At 40.9% G+C, this 23,026-nt stretch overlaps 2 protein-coding genes across 2 annotated transcripts; both read left to right on the top strand.

Annotated features, from left to right (window-relative positions):
• The first annotated feature begins 855 nt into the window (after positions 1 to 855).
• On the top strand, positions 856 to 11,179 carry shpk (sedoheptulokinase). The gene is made up of 7 exons (XM_059350955.1): positions 856 to 1,057; positions 1,159 to 1,300; positions 5,754 to 5,928; positions 6,017 to 6,169; positions 6,349 to 6,524; positions 6,814 to 7,014; positions 8,492 to 11,179. The coding sequence occupies exons 1-7, from the start codon at positions 920 to 922 to the stop codon at positions 8,884 to 8,886; spliced, it is 1,380 nt and encodes a 459-aa protein (XP_059206938.1). The 5' UTR covers positions 856 to 919; the 3' UTR covers positions 8,887 to 11,179.
• A 224-nt stretch (positions 11,180 to 11,403) lies between these two features.
• LOC131986343 (transient receptor potential cation channel subfamily V member 1-like) lies at positions 11,404 to 21,973 on the top strand. The gene is made up of 16 exons (XM_059351240.1): positions 11,404 to 11,512; positions 13,930 to 14,133; positions 14,303 to 14,454; positions 14,540 to 14,692; positions 14,779 to 14,916; positions 16,532 to 16,830; positions 16,984 to 17,160; positions 17,240 to 17,395; positions 17,489 to 17,584; positions 17,676 to 17,746; positions 18,150 to 18,315; positions 18,398 to 18,464; positions 19,012 to 19,331; positions 19,419 to 19,540; positions 21,273 to 21,394; positions 21,500 to 21,973. The coding sequence occupies exons 2-16, from the start codon at positions 13,952 to 13,954 to the stop codon at positions 21,610 to 21,612; spliced, it is 2,334 nt and encodes a 777-aa protein (XP_059207223.1). The 5' UTR covers positions 11,404 to 11,512; positions 13,930 to 13,951; the 3' UTR covers positions 21,613 to 21,973.
• Positions 21,974 to 23,026: the final 1,053 nt, after the last annotated feature.

Genomic DNA, 23,026 nt, shown 5'->3' with positions numbered 1-23,026 from the left:
TAACTATTTCAGTTCACTGTGTTTTCTAGTAGTTCTTCTAGTTTTCTATTGTTACTTTTAAGTTTACTGTTCCCTTTCTTGATTTGAACTTTTGTAAAGCATGTAGCAAAACATCATCACCCAATTCTGTGTTTCACCTTGTTAGTGAACTTCACTCCAACTCTGTACCACCAACTTTACACTTATTTTTGAGTTCTTGACCCAGCTCATGTCACAATGCTTAATCTCATGACTAACGTTTATTCTTTCAACCTCACCTGTGAGCCTCCATTGATTTTACCCCTTTTAGATCATCACTTCTTTGACAATTTGCCACATTCATAGGAATCAGATAAGAACCCAGCAAAGAAGAGCTAGAGGGAGATTGTTTAGTTATCAGTTTAGTTGATCAGTGTTTTATTGTTGACACTAATATTGGTAACACTTTACTCTAAGGTGTCTACATAAGAGTGACATGAGCGTGTCATAAACATGACATGAAATGTGTCATGAACATTAATGACACTTTGAAGTAACATTAATGCTCATGATACTTGTCATGTCATGTTTCTGACAGGCTTGTGTGACTCTTATGTAGACACCTTCAAAATAAAGTGTTAAGTTACATGATTTCCACACAGTGTTATTACTATGCCAATAGCCATCCTTTGTTACATCCTTTTTGAGTGAAATGATCAATAAATGTCATATGTTACACTTTTGGTGAAGTTTTTTGTGTTTCCTGCAAAACTTGAAAAAATGAGTTAGGCGATTATTTTAACAGGGTGACGACTTATTAGTTTGAAGTTATTACTAAAGTTAACTTAAGTTTAAATTTCCTACGTTGTCCTGAATGCAGCAGAGTTGACTTTGTCTTGTTGTGATGATGCCGCTCAGCTGAGTGCCACAGCATTTCATCAAGAGGGTTTCATGAGCAGACATGTCTGCCTATATCCTGGGTGTAGATGTGGGCACCACGTCGGTAAAAGCCGTTTTAATAGAAACTGGCTCCAGATCGGTGGCTGCGAGCCACACTTTGCCAACTACGTCTGATATAATCGACGATCGCGGGATAAAGGTGAGTGCGTTCACGTACCGCACAACTTTATGTAACCATTCAGCTCAGCAACACTACTGTGTGTCTCTCCTGTGTGTGTAACCTGGCCGTGTGTCCCGCAGGCGAGAGAGCAGGAGACCGGTCGCATCATAGACACTCTGAACCGGTGCATCGGCCTGCTGCCCAGAGACAAACTGCAGCAGGTCAGCAGCATCGGACTGTCCGGACAGATGCACGGGGTTTTATTCTGGAAAGCAAAGAGCGGTAAGTTCCGCCTGCATGCATGCGCGCTGTTGCGCTTTATAAGGTGTGGTAAATTGTGAAACAGACAGATGTCATCATTATTTAAGTCGTTTTAACCCTCCTGTTATTTTCCTATCTCAGAAACAGCAATAATGTTCATGGGTCAATTTGACCCGGGGCATGTTTAATTATACAAAAATGTCCGAAACTAAAAAAATCCCAATAAATATGGTTTGTATTTCATCATTAACTCCATTAAGAACCATTTCAGTAAATATTTAGTGCCATGGTGTTCTTTGCCTCTCATAGATCATGGTTCAAGTCTAATCTATTTTTATGTACATTGGAAATACCTACATATAAAATACAATAGTGTAACATGACATTGATTTTTTTTAAATTTAATTTTAGGAAAAAATACTTTTAACTTTTTTTAAAAAAGATTTTTAAACTTTGAAATGGGTCAATTTGACCTGCAGCATAACTAGAGGGTTAAGTGTTAAAATCATAGAGGAAATCTAGAGTCATTGTTTATAGAGATGTTAGTTAAGTTAGATTGATGGTCCTGGCCCTCAATATGTTAATAAATGTGCAAAACTACAGTTGCAAAAAGGGCCCTGCGTTCCAATCTGAGAACATCGTCCCAACAGTGAAGTATGATGGAGGGAGCATCATGACTTGGGACTGTTTTGCCGCCTCAGGGCCTGGACCTCTTGCTATCATTGAGGGGAAATGAATACCCAATTTATCAAGCTATTCTACAGGTTAATGTCAGGGTGCCTGTCTGCCAGCTGAAGCTCAGTAGAAGTTGGGTGATGCAGCAGGACCTTAAACATCAAAGTAAATCTACTACAGAATGACTTAAAAAATAAAATCCATCTTTTGGAGTGGCCCAGTCGGAGCCCAGACCTCAGTCCAACAGAGATGCTGTGGAATGACTTCAGAGAGAGTTCACACCAGACATCCTAATAATATGTCTGAGCTGAAGCATTTGGTTGTGGTTATTGCTGCCAAAGGAGGCTCAACCAGTTGTTAAATTAAGGGTTCACTTACTTTTCCACCATCACTATAAATGTTTAATGGATGTGTTCAATAAAAATGACATATTATAATTGTTTGTGTAGTATTAGGTTAATCACATTGTGTTTGTCTATACTTGGGAGTTAGAATTTTATGACAAATTAATGCAGAAAACTAGGTAATTTCAAAGGGTTCACATACTTTTTCTTGCAACTGTTTGGCAGCCAATTACTGCTGGACCCTATACAGTCTATGCTTCTAGGCCATAAAACCAAAAATGGATCAGTGTAGGGCTGGGCGATATATTGATATAAAAATATATCAATATATTTTTAAATGTGATATGGAGTTAGACCATATCACATATATCGATATGTAGTTTTTTTTCTTTCTTTATATATAAATTCTGCCCTTAGTAGGGTTTTTCGTATTTAGTTCTTTTGTAATATTATGTATATGTAAAATTCGTTATTTTTTTTCTCATATAAATATATTTATTTCAGAAAAAGATTGACCTATTTAATTTCATAGGCTATTTTTATTTAAGATTTTTTTAATTTAAATGTGCACTCTATGGAGCTTTGATTTTTTAAAAGGTACTCCTGTTGTTATATAGTATTTATGTTCACTTTAATAAACGGTTTCAATAAAACTGCTTGTCACATGTCATATTTGGCTTTAACTTTGACTGAACATTTACTCTCACTTTGCTATAAAAATGCCAGGGTATTTATCATATATTGATATTCAGCCTAAATATATTGGGATATGACTCTAGGCCCAGCCCTAGATCAGTGTCACATTATAACGTGAAGAGTTTTTGTTGTAGCTAAATGTTTTTCACTGATTTAGTACTTTTAATATCCATTAGGTCTCCTCACATCTCACCTAGGGCACTAACATGGCTAGAACCGGCCATGTGAACATGTTTGTATTATTGCCAAGACGTTTATAGGCAAACCACCTACTTGTATCTCCAACTTTTTATCCTTTCACATTAGCAACTACAGCACAACATCAACAAATCGGACTCTTTTAAATATCCCCAGGGTGCACTCAGCTTAGTAAAACTGCTTTCTCTTTTAGTGCACCCTGGGCATGGAATGAGCTGCAAAAGGCCATTAGCTCACAATCACTCCTTTCCATACCTTTTAGGGTCTTTTTACCAACTGCCCTGTTGCTGTTTTACACAATTGGTGACACAGGGGGAATGTGTTATGGGTATCACTGGTATGGCCTGCATGCCTCTCTCCTTTTACTGTTTCCTTTGTGTTGATTTCATGCAACATATTGTATTTGTGCAAACTTGTTTTATGTGAAATGATATATGCTGGAAATGCAAATTCCAGATCAGGGTAGGGCTGGGCAATATGGACCAAAAGTCATATTCCAATATATTTAGGCTGAATATCGATATACGATAAATATCCCAATATTTTTATCGCAAAGTGAGAGCAAATGTTCAGTCAAAGTCAAAGCCAAATATGACATGTCACAAGTAGCATTTATTTAAGTGAACATAAATACTATATAACAACAGGAGTACCTTTTTAAAAAAAAAAAAAATCAAAGCTCCATAAAGTGCACATTTAAATAAAAAAATATCTTAAATAAAAATAGCCAATGAAATAAAAAAGGCCAATCTTTTTCTGTAATAGATATATTTATATGAGAAAAGAATAACAAACATTCCAAAAGATATAAATATGACAAACCGTAGTAAGGTCTAATTCCACATCACATTTAAAAATATATTGATATATTTTTTAAAAGGTTATCTCCTGTTTCCTACTGTATTTACTTTTTTATTATCGCAGGTCAGGTAATGCAGTAAGTGTATGCATGTATGACTTGCAACAATCTCCTCTGACTCTAGAGACTAATGATTTTCAGTTTGTGGGACAACATTTCCTGTAATGATTAACCAGACCACAAGCTTTAGAAACACATTAACTTGTTAACGTCGCCATGGGGATTTAGTAGAATCTATTCAAGAAGCGAGAGATGTTGATGTTGCCTGCTGACATACACTGATTATACAGTTTGTAATACTGAATGTCTTTTTAAGATGCATTTTTAAAATGAATTGAGGAGCTTTTGCAGGTACCACATTCTTCTTCCCCTTTAAACAGCCAGTGACTGTTTCAATATGCATACAACCATACTATACAGACAGACTATACATATATAGAATATACATATATATACAAATATGTCAAAAATAGTATGCCAAAAATACCAGGATGTCCCACTGTATCTAGGCACATTTTGCAGTCCACAAGCCAGCCGCCTTCCCTCATAAGCAAGAAGGTCAAAGTTCAAGGCACCCTGTGATGTTAAAGTAGTGTGTCCCAATTGTATACATACTGTGAATCATTTCTTGGGAAAGATTGAGGACATACGCTCGTCATTTACCCATCCAGTTTTGCAACTCGCCTCTCCTCCTTCCTCGTCATTATCTCCCACTCTCTCAGCATTCACTCCACTGTCTCCTCTTCAAGTGCTCAGCCTTGTAACCTCTGCCCGACCCACTATCTGTCCGCTGGATCCCATCCCTTCCCACCAGTTCCAATCGATTGCTTCGGACGTCTTTCCGTTCCTCTCCCATCTTATCAACACTTCCTTAACTACTGGCTGCTTTCCTAACTCTCTGAAGGAGGCAAGGATAAATCATCTCCTAAACTAATCCACCCTCGATCCTTCCTTAGTGGACAACTACAGACCCGTCTCTCTCCTGCTGTTCTTCTCCAAATCTCTGGAACGGGTAATCTTCACTCAACTCTCCTCCTATCTTCATGGGAACAAATCTCCTCGACCCTCACCATGGAAAATGTCTAAATATCAGCTCTTAAACTCTACTAAAGCTATTTTTGTTGTTATCATTATATTTGTCCAAACAAATGTACCTTTAGTTGTACCAGGCATTAAAATGAACAAGAACTGGGGCGTTCCCGGTGGCATGCCTGGTAGAGTGCGTACCACGGAGGCCCGGTCCTCGTGGGCGGGCGGCCCGGGTTCGGGTCCGGCTTGGAGCCCTTTCCCGCATGTCTTCCCCTCTGTCTCCCCCTTTCACTCTCAATCTCTCCTGTCAATAAAGCTACAGAATGCCCAAAAAAATATATTAAAAAAAAAAAAAAAAATGAACAAGAACTTGAAGAAAACAAAGATGGTCTAATATTTTTTTCCATGACTGTATGTATGGTTACATGGAGTATGTATTATACATTCAAAAGAAAAGGCATGATATTTGGAACGCAGATAGAAACTTTGTTGCTCTATTGTCTTTAATGACTGCTCTGTGCTGGTTGAATCGAAGACTTTTGGATCTGTTATTGTTGTAATTACATGCCAGTTTGATGTTTTTGTATCCAAACAAAACTATGAGGTAAAAATATGGCTTATTTTATCTGCTGTATTTTATTTTATTTTTTTTACATCTCTTGCCTCTTTGCAGGTTGTGATTGGTTCAAGAAGGATTTCTTCACAGCCAGAGACACCAGTCAGCTGATCACCTGGCAGGATGGACGCTGCAGCAGCAACTTCCTGTCCTCACTTCCAAAACCAGACTCACATCTCAGCGTAGCTACAGGATTTGGCTGTGCAACAATCTTCTGGTACCTGAGACACAGGTCAGCACGCACATTTTAAAAAATCCGATGTAAAACCTGTTGCACCATTTGGTTTTATGAAAGTGATTTTAAATATGTTTGGTTTCAGGCATGAATTCCTTGAGGACTTCACAGCTGCAGGAACCATCCAGGACTATGTGGTGTCCATGCTGTGTGGTCTGGACGGGTGCGTGATGACGCCCCAGAATGCAGCCAGCTGGGGCTTCTTCAACACCTCCACCAACCAGTGGAATACAGACATGTATGTAAAGTGCAGAACTTCCTGTTCAGTTTAAATGCATGACACATGTTTGATAGTTTGTGCATGCTTGGTCTTAAACTGAAATAACTAAATACTTTGGCTTGTAGTGAACTGTCCAGAGTTGTTATGCCTAACCTACATAACGTGTGTGTGTGTGTGTGTGTGTGTGCATGCTTTAGTCTGAAGGGGGCCGGCTTCCCTTTGCACCTGCTTCCTCAGTGTGTGCCATCTGGTGGCTTGGCGGGACTGACGTGCTCTGACTGGCATGGTATCCCTGCTGGTACGCCAGTAGGGGCCGCCCTGGGAGACTTCCAGTGCTCTGTCTACTCCTGCATGAGTGCGCGAACAGATGCAGGTGAAACAGGAAGTTCAGGAACACTTACAGTGAATGCATTACTCTTACTGTTCATGCACTTTGGATTAAATAATTCATTACAGCAGCAACATGATATCTTGCATCCATTAGAATTCTTTTGCTATTGCATGACTGATAAAGCTTCAGTAGTTAAAAAGAGGTTTAACACATTTGAATTTAAGAAAACTTGACAATAAAGGACACTGTGCACTGTGTACACTGTGTTTAAAGATGTAATTTAATATGCCTAAACGATTACAGTTTGTATCTTTTTATTCTTATTTCTCAGTTCTTAACATAAGCACCTCGGCCCAGCTCACCTTCGCCATGCCAGCTGACTTCAAACCTCCAGATAGCCCACAGCCTGCCTCCTCCATCTCCTACTTCCCTTACTTTGACGACTCGTACTTGGCGGTGGCAGCTTCGCTCAACGGAGGGAATGTTCTGGCCACCTTTGTGCAGATGCTCACATCCTGGATGAAAGACCTTGGTGAGTATTTTTTAGCCATGCTGGTAGTGTGATTCTAGATGTCGCAGCTTCTGTTCATCACTTTGGTCCGGCCTGTACAGATCTGTCGTCCCGACCTTTGTTGTCATGAAGTCCTTTAAGCGCCTCAAATCCATCACAGACCCATTCCTGGACACCCTGTAGTTCACCTACAGGTCTGTAGACGATGCTGTGAACATGGCCCACTTCATTCACCAGCATCTGGACTCTGCAGGAACCTATGACAGGATCCTGTTTGTGGACTTCAGCTCCAGTGTTGTAGTACTTGAGATCGGTCTTGGTCTCGAGACCACTTTTTGAAGGTCTCGGTCTCGTCTTGGAATCGACTGCATTTTTACTCGGCCTTGTCTCAATCTTGGACAAAGCTCTAAAGACAGTGGAGATGATTGTGGACTTCAGGAAGAGCCCAGCCTCACCTGCCCCCCATCCCCCTTTGTGACTCCCCAGTCACCACTGTAGAGTCATTCCACTTCCTGGGCTCCATCATCACCCAGGACCTGAAGTGGGAGCTGAACATCAAAAAGGCCAGCAGAGGATGCTTTCCCTGCGGCAGAAATTTAATCTGCCAAAGACGATGATGATGTCACTTCTACACTGTTATCATCAAGTCCAATCTCAGCTTCTCTATCACCATCTGATACTGCAAGGGGCAAGGTCAGACTGCAGCGTATCATTTAGTCTGCAGGGAAGGCGATCGGCTTTAATCTGCCATCTCTCCGGGGCCTGTACGGACTCTGATGCATGCAGGCAAGATTGTAGCCGACCCCTCCCAAACTGGACACAGACACTCCCCTCTGGCAGGAGAGTCCATCAGGACCAAAACATCCCGCCATAAGAACGGTTTCCTCCCTTCTGCATCTGGCCTCATCATTAATACTGTGTATTTGCACACTCCTGATTACACAGCTCCGTCCCTCATTTAAATAATTCCATTTGTAAATATTGTTTCTACTATTTTTATTCTATATATTTCTTTATCTTTTGCTTGTTTCTTCTTATGCACCGATACACCACAGCACATTCCTTGTATGTGAAAACCAACTTGGCAATAAAAATGATTCTGACAAGACTACTAGATGGAGTGCACACATTGATGTTCCCCTCAGGATAAATAATAATCACTTTGATGCTCCCTTGACTTTTCCTCTTGCAGAATCATCAGGTAACTGTATCTGGAAAACAGTGCAGTTGCAATTGGTCATGAATCAGTTGATATTTTGTACCTACTTCTGGTTTATTGAGTGTTTTTGCCGTTATCCATCCATGCTTTCCTATATACTGTTATCTAATTGCACTTTGTCCTTTATTACCTTTGTTAGTGTGCTAATGTGCAAAGCAAAGATGGTGACTATGATCAACTTTAAACCTGTTAAGACTTGCTGCCTTCCAGTCAAAGTCTGATGCCTTCCATTTAAAGTGTTTCATCCAAATGTTAGATTAATTCTCTCATCTCTCACAGGTGCGGAGATGAGTGATTTGTGCCTGTATGAGAAGCTGATTCACTGCGCCCTGAATCAGGAAACAAGCGACCTGATGGTGAGTCCTACTATCCTGGGAGAGAGACACGATCCTCTCTGCCTGGGTCAAGCGACCAACATCTCCACTACCAACATCTCTCTGGGACATGTGACCAGGGCGCTGTGCCGTGGAGTCCTGGACAACATCACCTCCATGATGCCTGCGGAGCGTCTGCAGCAGGCGGGGGTCAGCAGGATTGTGGGAAGTGGGAGCGCCATTGCTCGCAATGAGGTGCTGAGGCAGGAGGTGGAGAAGGCATTTCCTCAGCCGGTGGTGTACGGACAAAATGCAGACTCTGCTGTCGGCGTGGCCATGGTCCTCTGTGACCAGCTTTGATGAGAGTTGAAATCATGATGAAGTGAACATTTTGCACATTTGAGTACATTATCAAATGTCAAAACACCTCTTTAAAGGGTGCCATATTGTTAGAAATTGATTTCCATGTGTTTTGATTATACAGCAGGTCAAGGTGCTATTTAAGTACAGTGAAAGGAAAAATGCACACAGCCTGTATTAAATTACTGTTTCTTTAAATGAACCTTCAGTAATTCTGTAACGCTGTGATGTCACAGGAGCCCCTTTTATAGTGCCGTTTCATGCTGGGACATTTACGGCTCTGTAACGTCTCGCCTGCACTATGAATGCACCCGAAGCAGGATGCTGGGATCAAGTGATCGCACCAATTTTACTACCTCTGGAGGCGGAAAATTGTTGGGACTGTTGGAGGCGGGACCACTATTAATGGGCCATCCTGGCAAGGTGGAATATTTGACGCCACGTGTGACGTCTAACACACACCTCCGACTTGGTCCGACAGTCATCCAATCACTGTTCAGCAGCTGCAAAACAACTGCAGTCGCGTCGCTAACTGGGCACAGCGTCCGCTGCTTATTGTAAACAAACCGGCATCACTAATTGTCCACTGAGTGTCCAGTGCTTGTTGTAAACAAACAGAGGTTACTCATTAAACACATGCTGTTGCAGCTATACACACTGCACTGCTACAGAGCTAACTGTGTAGCCTATTGGCATCGTGCTACTGTGCAACTCTGCTGCTGCTCTGTTGCACGCTACTATTGTCTCCTCCCACCTTGTTCCCAACGCCAGACTGCACTATGAAAGGGCACGGATATCACGCCTTTGTGGGATCACTATGAACGCCGTAAGGTGAAAAGCCAGCTCAGATCTTTCCGGCAATATAGCGGGACATTTGCACTATGAAAGGCGCTACTGATACTAAAAAGTGCTGCTACAGTGTCGTACAGTCATTTCCTGGCTGTATGAATAGTACGGTGGTGTGGGTCTAAAGAGACAGGCGCTAAAACAGAGCATTTCAGACTGAGGGTGAAAATATGTATATATTCAGACAGACAGACAGTATGAGAATTTTTTACATTTTTTTATTCTAAAGCATGTAAACATGTTCTAGCAGAAACCCAAAATATGGGTATGAACCTTGAAAGTGAGTGTAATAAGTCCCCTTTAAACGTAAAACCTAAAGCTGCCATTTCGCAAAGATGCTTTAAATTCATCAGAAGAAAATCTACCGTGGAAAAATTTATTTTTAAATGTCAGCAGCCTCATTAGAGCAGCATAGAGTGTAACAACATAATGAACTATTTCTTTCCAGCTGTTTGCGGATGCAGAAGCAGTTGAATCAGGTTCTTTCCCTGTGTGCTGCTGAAAGGCGTTAAATGAAATCCATGCAGTAGATCCAAATCATAGCGCTGGAATGCTTTGAAGATCAAAGATTGTTATGGATTTATCTGTTATAGATTTATGATCCATAACAGCATCACCATATTTGAAGGTGGACTGATTTTTAAAGAATAAAATCATGAAGCTCCTGCATGGTTTATTGGCAAGGCCAGTGAGATGAGATGAGGTGTAGCAACTATTAACATGTTAGCATTCAGGCAGAAAATAGGCTATCAAGAGAATGCCTTTTCCTCAGGTATTACTGTGTCATTTTCTCTGACTTTCATCCGTCTCATGGTTTCTATGTCGTTGCATGAAGGAGCTTTTTTCCTTTGAATTAACACTCATCTTTTCATTGAGTCCAAAGAGTCATGTGGGGAATGAAAAGGAAAATTACTAAAAAAATAAGTTAATATGCAACTTAATCATTATAATAAACCATCGAAGCCGGTTGATTTTATCGCATCTTCATTACCTCTCATGTTATTTGAAACTTTTGTCCATTCTAGGATCCCATGGGAATGACGATTCGTCATTAGGTGAGCCGTGTCATTTCTTTGATCTGGAGTTAATCAGTGCTCATTTACTGTTCTGCTCAGTTTATCCCAGCAAATTATTAGAGCCAAGCATTCTGGTTGTATTTTTTGTTGAATGTTTAGACATTTTCCATGATTTTCTTGATAGTGATTTTGTTTATTATCAAGAAAACCATGGAAAATGTCTAGATATCAGCTCTTGAATTAAACTCTTATCAGCTATTTTTGTTGTTATCGTTGTATTTGTCCAAACAAATGTACCTTTATTTGTACCAGGCATTAAAATGAACAAGAAAACAAGGAGAAAACAAGGTTGGTGTAATCATCATATATATAGTACATTTTTCAATAAAAATGTATCACAAAAAAGGTGTATAAAGTTTTAGTTGGCCTTATGCTTATTTCCATAATATTTTAAATACTTTAACCATCTTGTCATAACCCTGCTATGAGGAGGCCTGTGTGCCCTGTTTAACTGTGAAAAAGAGGAAGTAATCTTAAGAAAATGAAGCGTCAGATGATCTTATGAGCGCAGATCAACAGCTCACACTGGTAGGCAGAAGCTCTGCAACCACACACTCAGTCACAGGACCACAGCAGCACCGATAACACACACACACACACCCATGCATGTGAAACTACGAAGAGACAAATAAGACACAGGAAGCACATCGCCAATGTCAAGGACTAAAATAAGGAAACTGACATAAGAAACTTGTTTCAGAAGGGTAAGTTATTAATTTATCTGTTGTTTTGAGACACAAGATCTTATTCTTTTACTGCTCTTTCCTTGATGTGAATTTCTTTCCAGCTCTAGTAGATTACCTTCAAATTCTATTTGAAATGTCTAAATGCTGTAAGACATAGCTGAACTTCTCTGATGAGCTGATCATGAAACTCATCTCTGTTCATGTCCGGTAATACATTTGTACTCTGGGTTTCTTTGTGGTATTTTTTTGCTGTCTCTGCACGAATACAGATGGTCAATACAGCATCCTCTTAAGCACTCATGGTCCAGTAATGTGCTCTGATATTCTCTAGGGTGTGACATCTTATCTCCCCCCAGCTTCTCCCTGCTATCTCTTGCCGCCGTTACATTGACTGAGCATCTTAGGACACTGAACAATAGGACATACAAGACAATCCACTATGTACTTTTGTTTGGTTTTTGACTTGAAGATCTGATTTTTAAACAGGAAGACAGTTAGGAGCAGGAAGATTTACTACTGGTGAGTCAAGTGATCTGTATTTGCCAGTTTTTATATGATTAGACTGAGTCTGGTCCTGAACAATACTGCAGATGTTTGTCAGTGAAATCCTCTGTTTGGGTATATTGTTTTTGTACTTTCTGATAACAGGCTTTTGTGATTTATCACATATTTTGTAACATTTGAACATAGAGCCATGCAGACATTCACTGCACTGCTTGGTTTTGTGGTTGTTTTATGACATCTAATGAGGATGTGAGAAAGAATGCAAAGGTACGAGTACAATTGTACCATTTTTACCACATACACCATTGCATCTGTTAATGTTTATTAATAATCATACGTCTGTAGCACTGTGTGGAAGAAGGTGCTTCTGCACACACAATTCAATACAAATAAAAATACATTTGCGTATCATCAGGAAATCACCTTTCTAAAAATAAGATATGCAGTACATACTTCTCTGTTTTTCCATCCTCTGTTGCTGCGCTACGTATTCCTCTTGTGTTGAGCATGAAGTCCTACAGTCTCTGAGTCACTAATTCCCCAAATTGTGACAGAAAAGGGGAAGAAGAAGCCACCAAAGTTTAGGTTCCCATTATCCTTAACGTCTTGAGATAAAAAATAAAAAGATAATAATCTGTCATTTTATTGTGATCATCTGAACTTTGCAGGAATATTCTATTTTCATTCACTCACACGGATTCAGTTCCGTAATGAACCGTACTGTATGAGGTTTGTTTATTCTGCAGTGAAGTGTCTACCAGATGAAGCGCTGTAGGCACTGCTGTCATGGAAATCTTCTTAGTAAATACACTCCTTTGTTAGTCATTGAGGGTGAAAAATCACATGTCTGAAAATATGTCTGTGAGGTGATTCCCTGTGGTAAACATATTTCAAACACATAGTAACACATGACACTAAACACTTTGTCCTGCGTTGTTTACAGCAGCGGCTCTAAACCAGTTTCTGGTTTGAGTCTAACTAAAACAAAGTGTACATGTGACCCATTGACACAGTTAAGCAGCAAGAATTATTATTATTATTATTATTATTATTATTATTATTTTTACATAACTTTAGAGACTGGAGGAGATTAGGGATAAGTGGAAATGTCTTTTTTTTTAAATGATCAAACTTGCATTGTTAATCTTCCTCCCAAAGTTGGAAATCACTGGTCAAGAGAAAGTAAAGTTTCACACACTTTAAATGATGTGATTGTATTTTTTGACTGTATTGTAAAAAATGTTCTATGTTTTTTTTTTTTGTTAAAAGCAGGTCTGAGATGTATAAATACAGTAAAGGTATCAAAACACTAAAGGAGAAATGCAAAGAATCTGTATTCTGAAACTGTGTCTTTAATTAAATGAGCCCACAGGACTTCTGAAAGGTTGTAACATCACATTTGTAATATACAAAGGTAGAAACATAGTTGTATTATAAGAGCTGGATTGCTGGACCAAAACATGGTGACACCAAACAAACCCCAATGTTTTTTATTTAGCTTTCTTCTCTGTTTATTTTTGCATGAGCGCGAGTTCCTGCTCAGCCTACAGACTTTACATTGTAATGACATCACTGATTTTTAAATAACTTTTATTGGCTTGAGAAATGTTTTATGAATATATATGAAAAAAAAAATAGAGAGCTTCATAATCTTGTTTGCAGTTGGAGGTTTGGGGATGAATAAAGGTATATTGAGAAAGAAAATATGAGAAAAATATATTTTATTAAAACATTAAATCAGGTAAACATTTTCTGGTAGAAACCAAAATATAAGTAGATGCCTTAAAATAATGAAAAATAATAATAATGTGTCCCCTTTCAATGGAAATCTGTAGTAGATAATTAGTTGAAGCTGACTGCTACCTTTCTACACCTCTAGCTGTCACAATAACTGGATGTGTTGGTTGATGATGTGCTTTATGTCTCTGCAGACCACTGGAACAGGAGGTGAAGATGGACAAGTCAGAGATGTTTGGCTTCTCTCTGGAGGCAGACGACAGGACGGAGGAGGAGAAAGCGCGGCAGAAAACAGCAAATATGAGCCAGGAATCGCCCAAGGCTCCCATGGACACTGATTATGAGGAGGACATGGAGAAGACCAAGCCGCAAATCAGATTCAATCTCAATTTTGACAAGTGAGCCAGACCATGTTAAGATAAAATGATCTCTGCACCCATTATACCACGGGTGCTGCGTATTCTGAAGCCCCACAGTCTTGATTAGTGTGGAGTGTGAAGCTGCTTCACCTTTTGACCCGAAAGAATCTGTTGTAACTGTGTTGTCTGTAAAATGTTTTGTTGATAGAGAGATGCGAGGGGAGCAGAGCGAGAAGAGACACAGCAAGACTTTTAACATTGAGATGTTGTTTGAAGCGGTGGCCAGCAGGGATGTCAGAAGGCTGGATGGCCTGCATCAGTACCTGCACCAGAACATGAAGAAACTCTCCGACTCTCTGTGTGAGTGTGAGACCCAAAATGCAAGAGCTGCACCCAACAGTAAGCTTTAGTCCTGAGGGCTATCTCCCTGAATGTGTGCTTACAGATCAGTCCTATGGAAAAACTCCCCTGATGAAGGCTCTGCTGCACATCAAGGATGGAAAGAACGAGACGGTGGAATTATTGATCGACATTTCAGAGAAGATGGGCGATATTAAAGAGTTTGTGAATGCAGCCTACACCAACAGCTACTACAAAGGTATACTGTGTATGAAGCACAAATGCTGTCAGGATAAACTTTTGCAACATTCTCTGATTTCTTTGACCTGTATTGGTGTGTGACAGGCCAGACAGCTCTGCATATAGCCGTTGAGAGGAGAAGTATTCCCTATGTGAAGCTGCTGGTCAGTAAAGGAGCAGATGTCCATGCCGCAGCCTGCGGGACATTCTTCCAGCCACACGATGGCCCCAACTTCTACTTTGGTGAGTCCATGCTGGCGCAGATGATCACACAAAGATAATTTTTTAACAAGATGAGACACACATTAACCACTTTTCTTTACCGTCTTAATATCCACAGTAGCTCAGTTGCTAAACTTTTTTGTGACAATGAGTAATTCAAGGGAATACAAAACATTCTTTCTGAGTTGCTTATTTTATGAAAATCAATTGAATTATTTTCTTTTTAAATTATGACATTTAACGTCAACATTTAAAGTCATGACACAAGCAAAAACCTGCATAAAAAATAAACCTGCATTCTTTCTAAAGACCTGCAGGGGGTGATACTGGTTGCAAAAAGATTTGTGTATAGTCAATGAAAAACACTACCTGACTTCTAAATTACCTTACATTTGAATTTTTGCCTTAGTAAACATTTTCCTTATAAGGTCATGATGTCAATTGCTAGTTTCAAGTCTTGCATGACGTTCATTTGAATTAGGTTCCCATTTCTAGTAAAATATATGATAAAACAGGGTATGCTTAGGGTAGGGTAGGGTATTATGATTTTGTCTTGGAACTAAAAGTGACTTTAAATGCCTTGTTAGGCATTCAGTTTCACTAGAAGACACTCTAAGGAGTTCGCAGTTCACTTTGAATAACAGAGGCACCTTACCAATTGACCGTTTGCAAAACTCCTTCCCGAATGCTCGTCATTCAATCAATGCTTCAATCATTCAATCACTCCCAACAAGATCAACAGACACACAAATTTCTGCTACAAGTTAAGCTGCTAGCTAGAAAACATAAGTCTTTGTCTAGCTGTTAGATGAGATAACCCAAACCGGATTTAACAGTTATGGTTCCTGTTCAGCTAGTATTGTTAGCACTACTACTACATTACTCGTCCAACAAACTTATGTTAATGACACCGTCTGTAGAATTAGCACGCTAAGCTAGCTAGCAATGTTGCTAGAAGCTTAACATAATACAAGGCTGTACAGTGCTAATAGCTAGCGTCACCGTATTGCACATCGGCCTAGTATTGGCTAACATTCTATCAAAATTTCACATTAACTTCTGATATAAGTGATCATGTTGTGTTTCCATTTAATGAAGTGGTGTGAACCTATCTAACTTCTTATCTTCAAACCGTCGTTTTAACCATGTATGTTAGCCTTGGGTTTACCAGAGTCTGCAAAAGAACGATATCGCTGGTGAATTAGCCTAGCACCATCGTTTTCATGGCTCAGTCACTTTCATAATGTAACATTTTGTGAATGGGCAGCCTACCTCCAAAAACACTCCGCTCCATGGCTGCTGACGGCCCTGGAAGCTTGTCAGACATAGCAACAGTAACTAAGGGGGGGAGCTTTTGCGAATGCTCAATTCTGGCTCCAAAAAGTCAAGATGTCGTACAGGGGTACACCCTGGACAGGTTGCCAGATGAGAACTGTGACTAGTTGTCACATATCATGCTTTTTCTCTACATCAGGTGAATGTAAAAATACTCTCCTGCTGTGAAACTCCCAAGTAAAGCAACAGTAAGCACAATCTGGCATCGCTCTCAAAGCTCTGCCTTGAATGGTCTTCCTTGTACATTGATGAATGCAGACACAAGTCACACATTCATGAACTCTGTCTGTGTTGTCCTCAGGTGAGCTGCCTCTGAGTCTGGCCGCCTGCACCAACCAGCCCGACCTGGTGGACTTCCTCATGGAGAACGAGTACCAACGCGCTGATGCTAAGATGACGGACTCCCATGGTAACACAGTGCTGCACGCTCTGGTGGTGGTGGCTGACAACTCTAAGGACAACACAGAGTTCATCACCAACATGTATGACCGCATCCTCAAGATCACCGCCCGTCTGCACCCCAAGCTGAAGCTAGAGGACATCGAAAACAACAAGGGGTTGACGCCTCTAAAAATGGCCGCCAAGACTGGCAAGATGATGGTAAACACTACTGCAGAGTCACTACAGACACAGCGCAATAGAAATATATTGGTGCCTGGGGCTAAAATTGGTCAACATTTTCAGTCTTGGATGAATGCAATTAAACATTGTGAGACATTATCTTGCTCTGACTTTCCTTTCATTTGTCCGCAGCTTTTCTCACACATCCTGAAAAGGGAATTCCACGAGAGTCCCACCAAACATTTATCCCGTAAATTCACAGAGTGGGTTTACGGACCAGTCCATAGCTCTCTGTACGACTTGGCCTCTGTGGACTCGTACGAGGAAAACTCCGTCATGGAGATACTGGTCTACGGCAGCGACATCCCTGTGAGTCCCCGCATTATGAGTCCAGTCAGAGGAGCTGCTGTGGTTATTTTGTACTCTGTAATCATCTGTCTCCTCTCAGAATCGCCACGAGATGCTCCAGACGGAGCCTCTGAGCCATCTGCTGGAGGAGAAGTGGAAGAAGTTTGCGGGTCGAATGTTTTTTCTCAACTTCCTGGCCTACTTCCTGTACTTAATCATCTTCACTATTGTAGCCTACAATAGGAAATTGGGAGAGGTGAGCTGGCTGCTACAAACTGTGTGACTGATCTGTGTATCATCACAGACGGACCTGAGCTGATGTTTCTTTTGTTTCTTCTCTGTTCCACAGCCGCCACCTTCCATCCAACGCACAAAAACTGGATTCCTGTATTTTTCAGGCCAGGTAGTGATAGCCCTGGCAAACTGCTACTTCTTTGTCATAGGGGTATGTAAGTGATGATGTGATTTAAATAAAATCCAGTGGTTTGTGTTCATATTCCAATCTGAATCATCAAAACCCTTATCTAAATCCCTAGATCCTAGACATGAAGAGGAAACGACCAAAGTTGGAGATGCTGCTGATCGATGGATATTATGAGATTCTTTTGTAAGTAGTGCTGCTCGTCTCCCAGATGTGGTCAAAATTGAATTACACTGTGCAGTTATGTTGCATTTAGTGTTTTTCACCAAAACACATTGTGAGTATTCAAGACTGTCCTCCCCCAAAAGACCCGTGTGTGTTGTTAGTAGCGGAGTCTAGTGGCCTTAGTAATTATTATGGATGGCATATATATCACACCTAACCATGTATTTTTACCCTAACCTTATGGAAGTAGTTTTATGGCCTAAACTTAATGAAACCATGACCATTTCACAATGTAAACAACATGCTTTCAACTGCACCAGTTATGTTTAAGTATGAAGATGTGTTGATCCTCATGTTTTCAGTACACATTTGTTGTTATATTCAGAGCTGTGCAGGATCACAGTGGCTTCTCTGCTGTTAATAGTTTTGTGCAGGGCCTCCTCTTCCTGGTCTCAGCTGGACTGTATGTGATCAAGAGGCCCGAGTACCTCGGCTTCCTGGTGCTGTGTCTTGCTCTCAGCTGGGTGAACATGCTCTACTTCTCCAGAGGCGACAAACACATGGGCATCTACAGCGTCATGATACAGAAGGTATAGACCACACAGGTAACTCTGCACCACAGTGAACAACATTCTGATCCCTGAAGCCATTTAACTCTTCTCTTCTTCGTAGATGATCCTCAGTGACATCCTGCGCTTTCTTTTCGTCTACATCGTCTTCCTCGTTGGATTTGCAGCAGGTATCTCCATCTGCCACTCTCCCAAAATGCTTTGCAACTTGAAAATGTAACTCACAGGGTAATATTATCAAGATGGAGACCCATGATTGTCCATAAGACGGTGTAATTGTTTTAATGCTACAGTGAAGAGCCAGGTGCAAAGTTAGGCTTAATTTTGTTGAGGGAAAATATCTAAATGAACATTGACTGTATGTTTACCCATGAGTCTCCCGTTTACAGACATACCCACTTAATGCTAACCCCATGCAGTTTGGGGCAGAAATCATGCAGTTTTTTGCATGCAGTATAATGTGTTATTTTTCTCCAATTGTAAAATGGTGTATTTGCATATTTCTGCATACTGAGGTCCCTAAACTTGCATAAAATGGGTATGACTGGAAAGCTGAGCTTGTGGATTCAATGAAAAGTATGACGACCACACTTTAAGATTTGTTACTTTCCTAAACAAGGCATTTAGATGTATAAACTTGCTATAACATTGCTATCATCAATATGCCATGAATGGAGGATGTACTGTATGTAATGTGCTTCCTGTCTCCTGTCACAGCGGTGGTCACATTGCTCAATGAGCCTACTGTACCCCCTACCCCTGAACCTGGAAAGGGTAGATTCTTTGTCCCTTCCGATGGCTGCACAAGTATCTCCCTCAAAAGCATCTCCCACACCATTATGCAGCTCTTCAAGTTCACCATCGGCATGGGCGACATGGAGTTCACTGAGGACTACGAGTACAAAGAGGTCTTCTATGTGCTGCTCATTGCCTACATCATCCTCACCTACATCCTGCTGCTCAACATGCTCATCGCCCTCATGAACAGAACTGTGGAGAGGATCACTGAGGAGAGCACCAGCATCTGGAAGCTACAGGTAAAGATGTCAAGGAGAGCTTTTGAGGTCTGTTTGAGGTGAGTGTCTGTTTAAGGGGCTTTGATGATACACTGTGACTGTTTTCAGAGGGCGACCACCATCCTGGAAATGGAGAAAAGACTGTCCTGCTGTCTGAGGAAGAGGTTCCGCTGTGGGGTTGAGAAGAACCTCGGCACTGCTCTTGGAGATGACCGACGCCGGTGTTTCAGGTTAGATTCTTTCAGTTCAGTAACAATACAATCAGTTACTGACATGTGTGAAAATGCATTAGTGTCAGCCTTAGTTCAGCATTCTTCTGCTATTTAAGTGAAATACATTCAGTTGGAAATTGCATCTTCACAAAGCTGACAACAGGGCTGTTCTTCTGACAACATGAAAAGCTTACTTTTTACATATATGTGGTAGGGATGGGTACCGAATTCGGTACTTTTATAGGTACCGACCGAATTCCGTCGATACTACCGAGTACCGATTCATGTAAAATCAAACAGTACCATGTTTCGGTACCTAAATGGCGTTAACTTTAAACTGATCATTGATTTCAACCTGTTTTCATTTGACGTCTTTGATTAACAAGCGTGCTGACGATCGCACTATTTTTTAAAATTTATTTACCTCCTCGTCTGGTCCTGTCTGCTCACCGCGGCCGCTAGCTGCTGCCCTCTTCCACCACGGAGCAGAGACCAACAGCCGGCTCTAGGTCTTCTAGCCGCCAGCTACTATCTCTCCAATGTCTCTACCTGGGGGACTCCTGCGTCATCCTCGATATGTGCCCAGAGCAGCCCGACTCAACTTTGTTTATTCCATCATGCCATGCCCACAATACTGTCTGACCGGTGATACGCCGCACGGCTACAACGTCATCACAACAAATCACACGTGCACTTGCAACCTTTTTTTTCTTTCTCCTCCGTGCTTTGCCACCTGAGAGCGCTCCTCTGCATTCTTTGATAGCACTGCAACCTTCATGTTACAAAATGCACGTTCGCTCAACAATAAAGCACTGCTCATCCTGGATTTTATATTGTTTTGATATATTTTTTAAAGTTTATATTTTGAGAAATAAATATGTTACGCAAAAGTACCGAAAATTGGTACCGTTGAGTACCGGTACCGATTCCCAGGTACCGGGTATCGGTACCGTATCGATTCAAATGTGAAAGGTACCCATCCCTAATATGTGGTTCTCACAGGACAGAGATGGTCTTAGAGAATACATTGCCATGCTGTAAATTAAATTGCCCGACAGAATATACATTAGTTTAGTTAAACATACACAGTAGTAAAATGCAACCTAGACATTAAAGCGACTGTAATTATTCCAGAAACATCAAAATATAGTAAATCCAGCATATGTAATGTGTCATGTGTAGTCGATGACACACAAGGGCCACAGGGCTCCTTAGTCCAAACCTGAAGAAAAGAGTATTTGCTTTGTTTTTAATGGGTGAATAAGTTCCAAGTAGTAATTAGTGACAAGCTGAGTTATATTTTATGACTTGCTGTATTATTCATATACAGTGGTCCCATATTGTCAGTGGTGTATATTTACTCAAGTATTGGAATTAAGTACAATTTCATACAGGACTTGGAGAGGGTTATTATTGAAGTTTTTATCCGACCTACATTTTTTGGGCAGGTATGGTCAGTTTTTGGACTTGGTTGTGAGACAGGGTTTGCTATAATCATAAAAAATCTCTTTCAGATGTCACAAAGACAGGCTGATCCCTTGAGCAGCGAATAAAAATGAAGCTTGTAATAGTAAAGTTGTTATAATAAAGCAGAAACAGAGGTGTAGGTTGAACAGAAGATGCAGCTGTGTGAGCAGCATCGATTGATGCCCAGTACACTTTGTTCTTCACTAATTTGCCTCTTCTGACAGCTGATTGATGCATCACACGGCAGACAGTAATTTGAGCATGTGTCCTCTTGTCGTCTCAGAGTGGAGGAAGTCAACTGGAACAAATGGAACATCAACCTGGGCAAAATCAATGAGGATCCTGGGTTCTGGGATCATGCCCGACAACCTGCCTCAGACACCCCGCCAAACAGACCACACAGAGGTGCAAAAACATGAACCCAGGGTCATGACTTTTTATGCTTTTTAAGCATTTCTTTGTGAAAGGACAGAAATCCATGTTGAGTTACATTTCTTCCTTTATCCACAGGGAGGAGCTGGAGAGGCATTTTCAGGGAGGCGAGTCAGCGTCGGACATATCACAGCACAGAGATGAGTCCTCTGAGCCCCCACGCCACAACAGAGACTGGTTGCTCAGCCTGACTGACCCGAGCATCGAGGCATTCAAACCTAAAGACAGTATTCAGTTTCAGTTCCTTGAATGTAACTGTCAAATGTGGGCACTGCCTTCCTGACTGATTGAGACTCCCATGTCAGCTTGATTTTAAATTTAGTCTTTGAGGAAATATTTCACTGAGATGAGCAGTGATGAGGAATATATTGTAGATATTTGTTCATCTCACTGACATAATGTTGTAAAATAGTAGGACTTTCCAAGGCTGCATGAAGTGTCATACATAAAAAAAATGTATTAAACATTTAATCCAAAGGCTTGTGCACATGCTGTTTCCACCTCCACCTGAACAGGATGCACATCCTCTCTGCACAAAGGCCAAAACCTGCTGCCTCCTCTGACATCTTTCATGGAGTAATACTGATTACCAAGGTGCTGATCCTGCAGTGGGCTACACGGTTGTGTAGTGGTTAGCACAGCAAGCATGGTTCGACTCCGGCCTGCGGCTCTTCTGTGTAGAGTTTGCATGTTCTCCCCGCGTCAACATGGGTTCTCACCATAGGTTCTCACCAGGTACTCCAGCTTCCTCCCACAGTCCAAAAAAATGCACTTAGGTTTAATTGGTGACTCTAAATTGCCCATAGGTGTGAATGAGAGTGTGATTATCTGTCTCTATGTGTCTCCTGCGATAGTCTGCCGATCTGTCCTCTTGCCCAATGTCAACTGGGATCGGCTCCAGCCCCCCGTACCCGAGTGCAGATAAGCGGTTAAGGATAATGAATGAATGAATGAATGATTAAATGATCCTGCCTTCCTGCTGTGTGCCCTTTATACCAGTTCCATTTTCATTTCAGCCAGATCTACTGCAGCCAGATTGTGTGGTGACTTTAACTCTTAAACTTTGAATATTTAAAAAGATTATTCCCAAACGAATCATTCTTTATTGAAAGAATTAAAGAGAGGAGGAGGACATAACACCCACTCTGCAGTCATGATGTGCATTTAACATCAAATCACTAATCTTTAGCACTATCGTTTTCGCTGGTCGGTCACTTTTTATCTCTTCGCTGTAAAACCATGGAGGCTGCTGATTTTTTCGGGTGAAATGTCACCGTTATCAACCATCGTTATCAACACATCCCGTTCCGTATTTATTCAGTCCTTCTCAATAAGTCATAGTACAGTAAAAAATATGGATGTGGGATACAGATAGCACACGGCTAATTCACCGGTGTTAGCGTCCTTTTGTCATAAGAAGACTCTAGTTTCACACCACTTCATTAATTGGAAACATAACATGATCATTTATATTAGTAGTTAATGTGAAATTTTGATAGAATGTTACACAAAAGCTGTCCAATGTAAAATACAGCTAGCCTATAGCACATGCTACCACTAACATTACATCAGTATGTGCTATGAATGATTTACCATCTGGGCACC

This window comes from Centropristis striata, chromosome 15 (assembly GCF_030273125.1).
Source record: "Centropristis striata isolate RG_2023a ecotype Rhode Island chromosome 15, C.striata_1.0, whole genome shotgun sequence".
NCBI lineage: Eukaryota > Metazoa > Chordata > Actinopteri > Perciformes > Serranidae > Centropristis > Centropristis striata.
The sequence above is the reverse complement of the archived record's forward strand: the minus strand, read 5'-3'. Positions and strand labels throughout refer to the sequence as shown.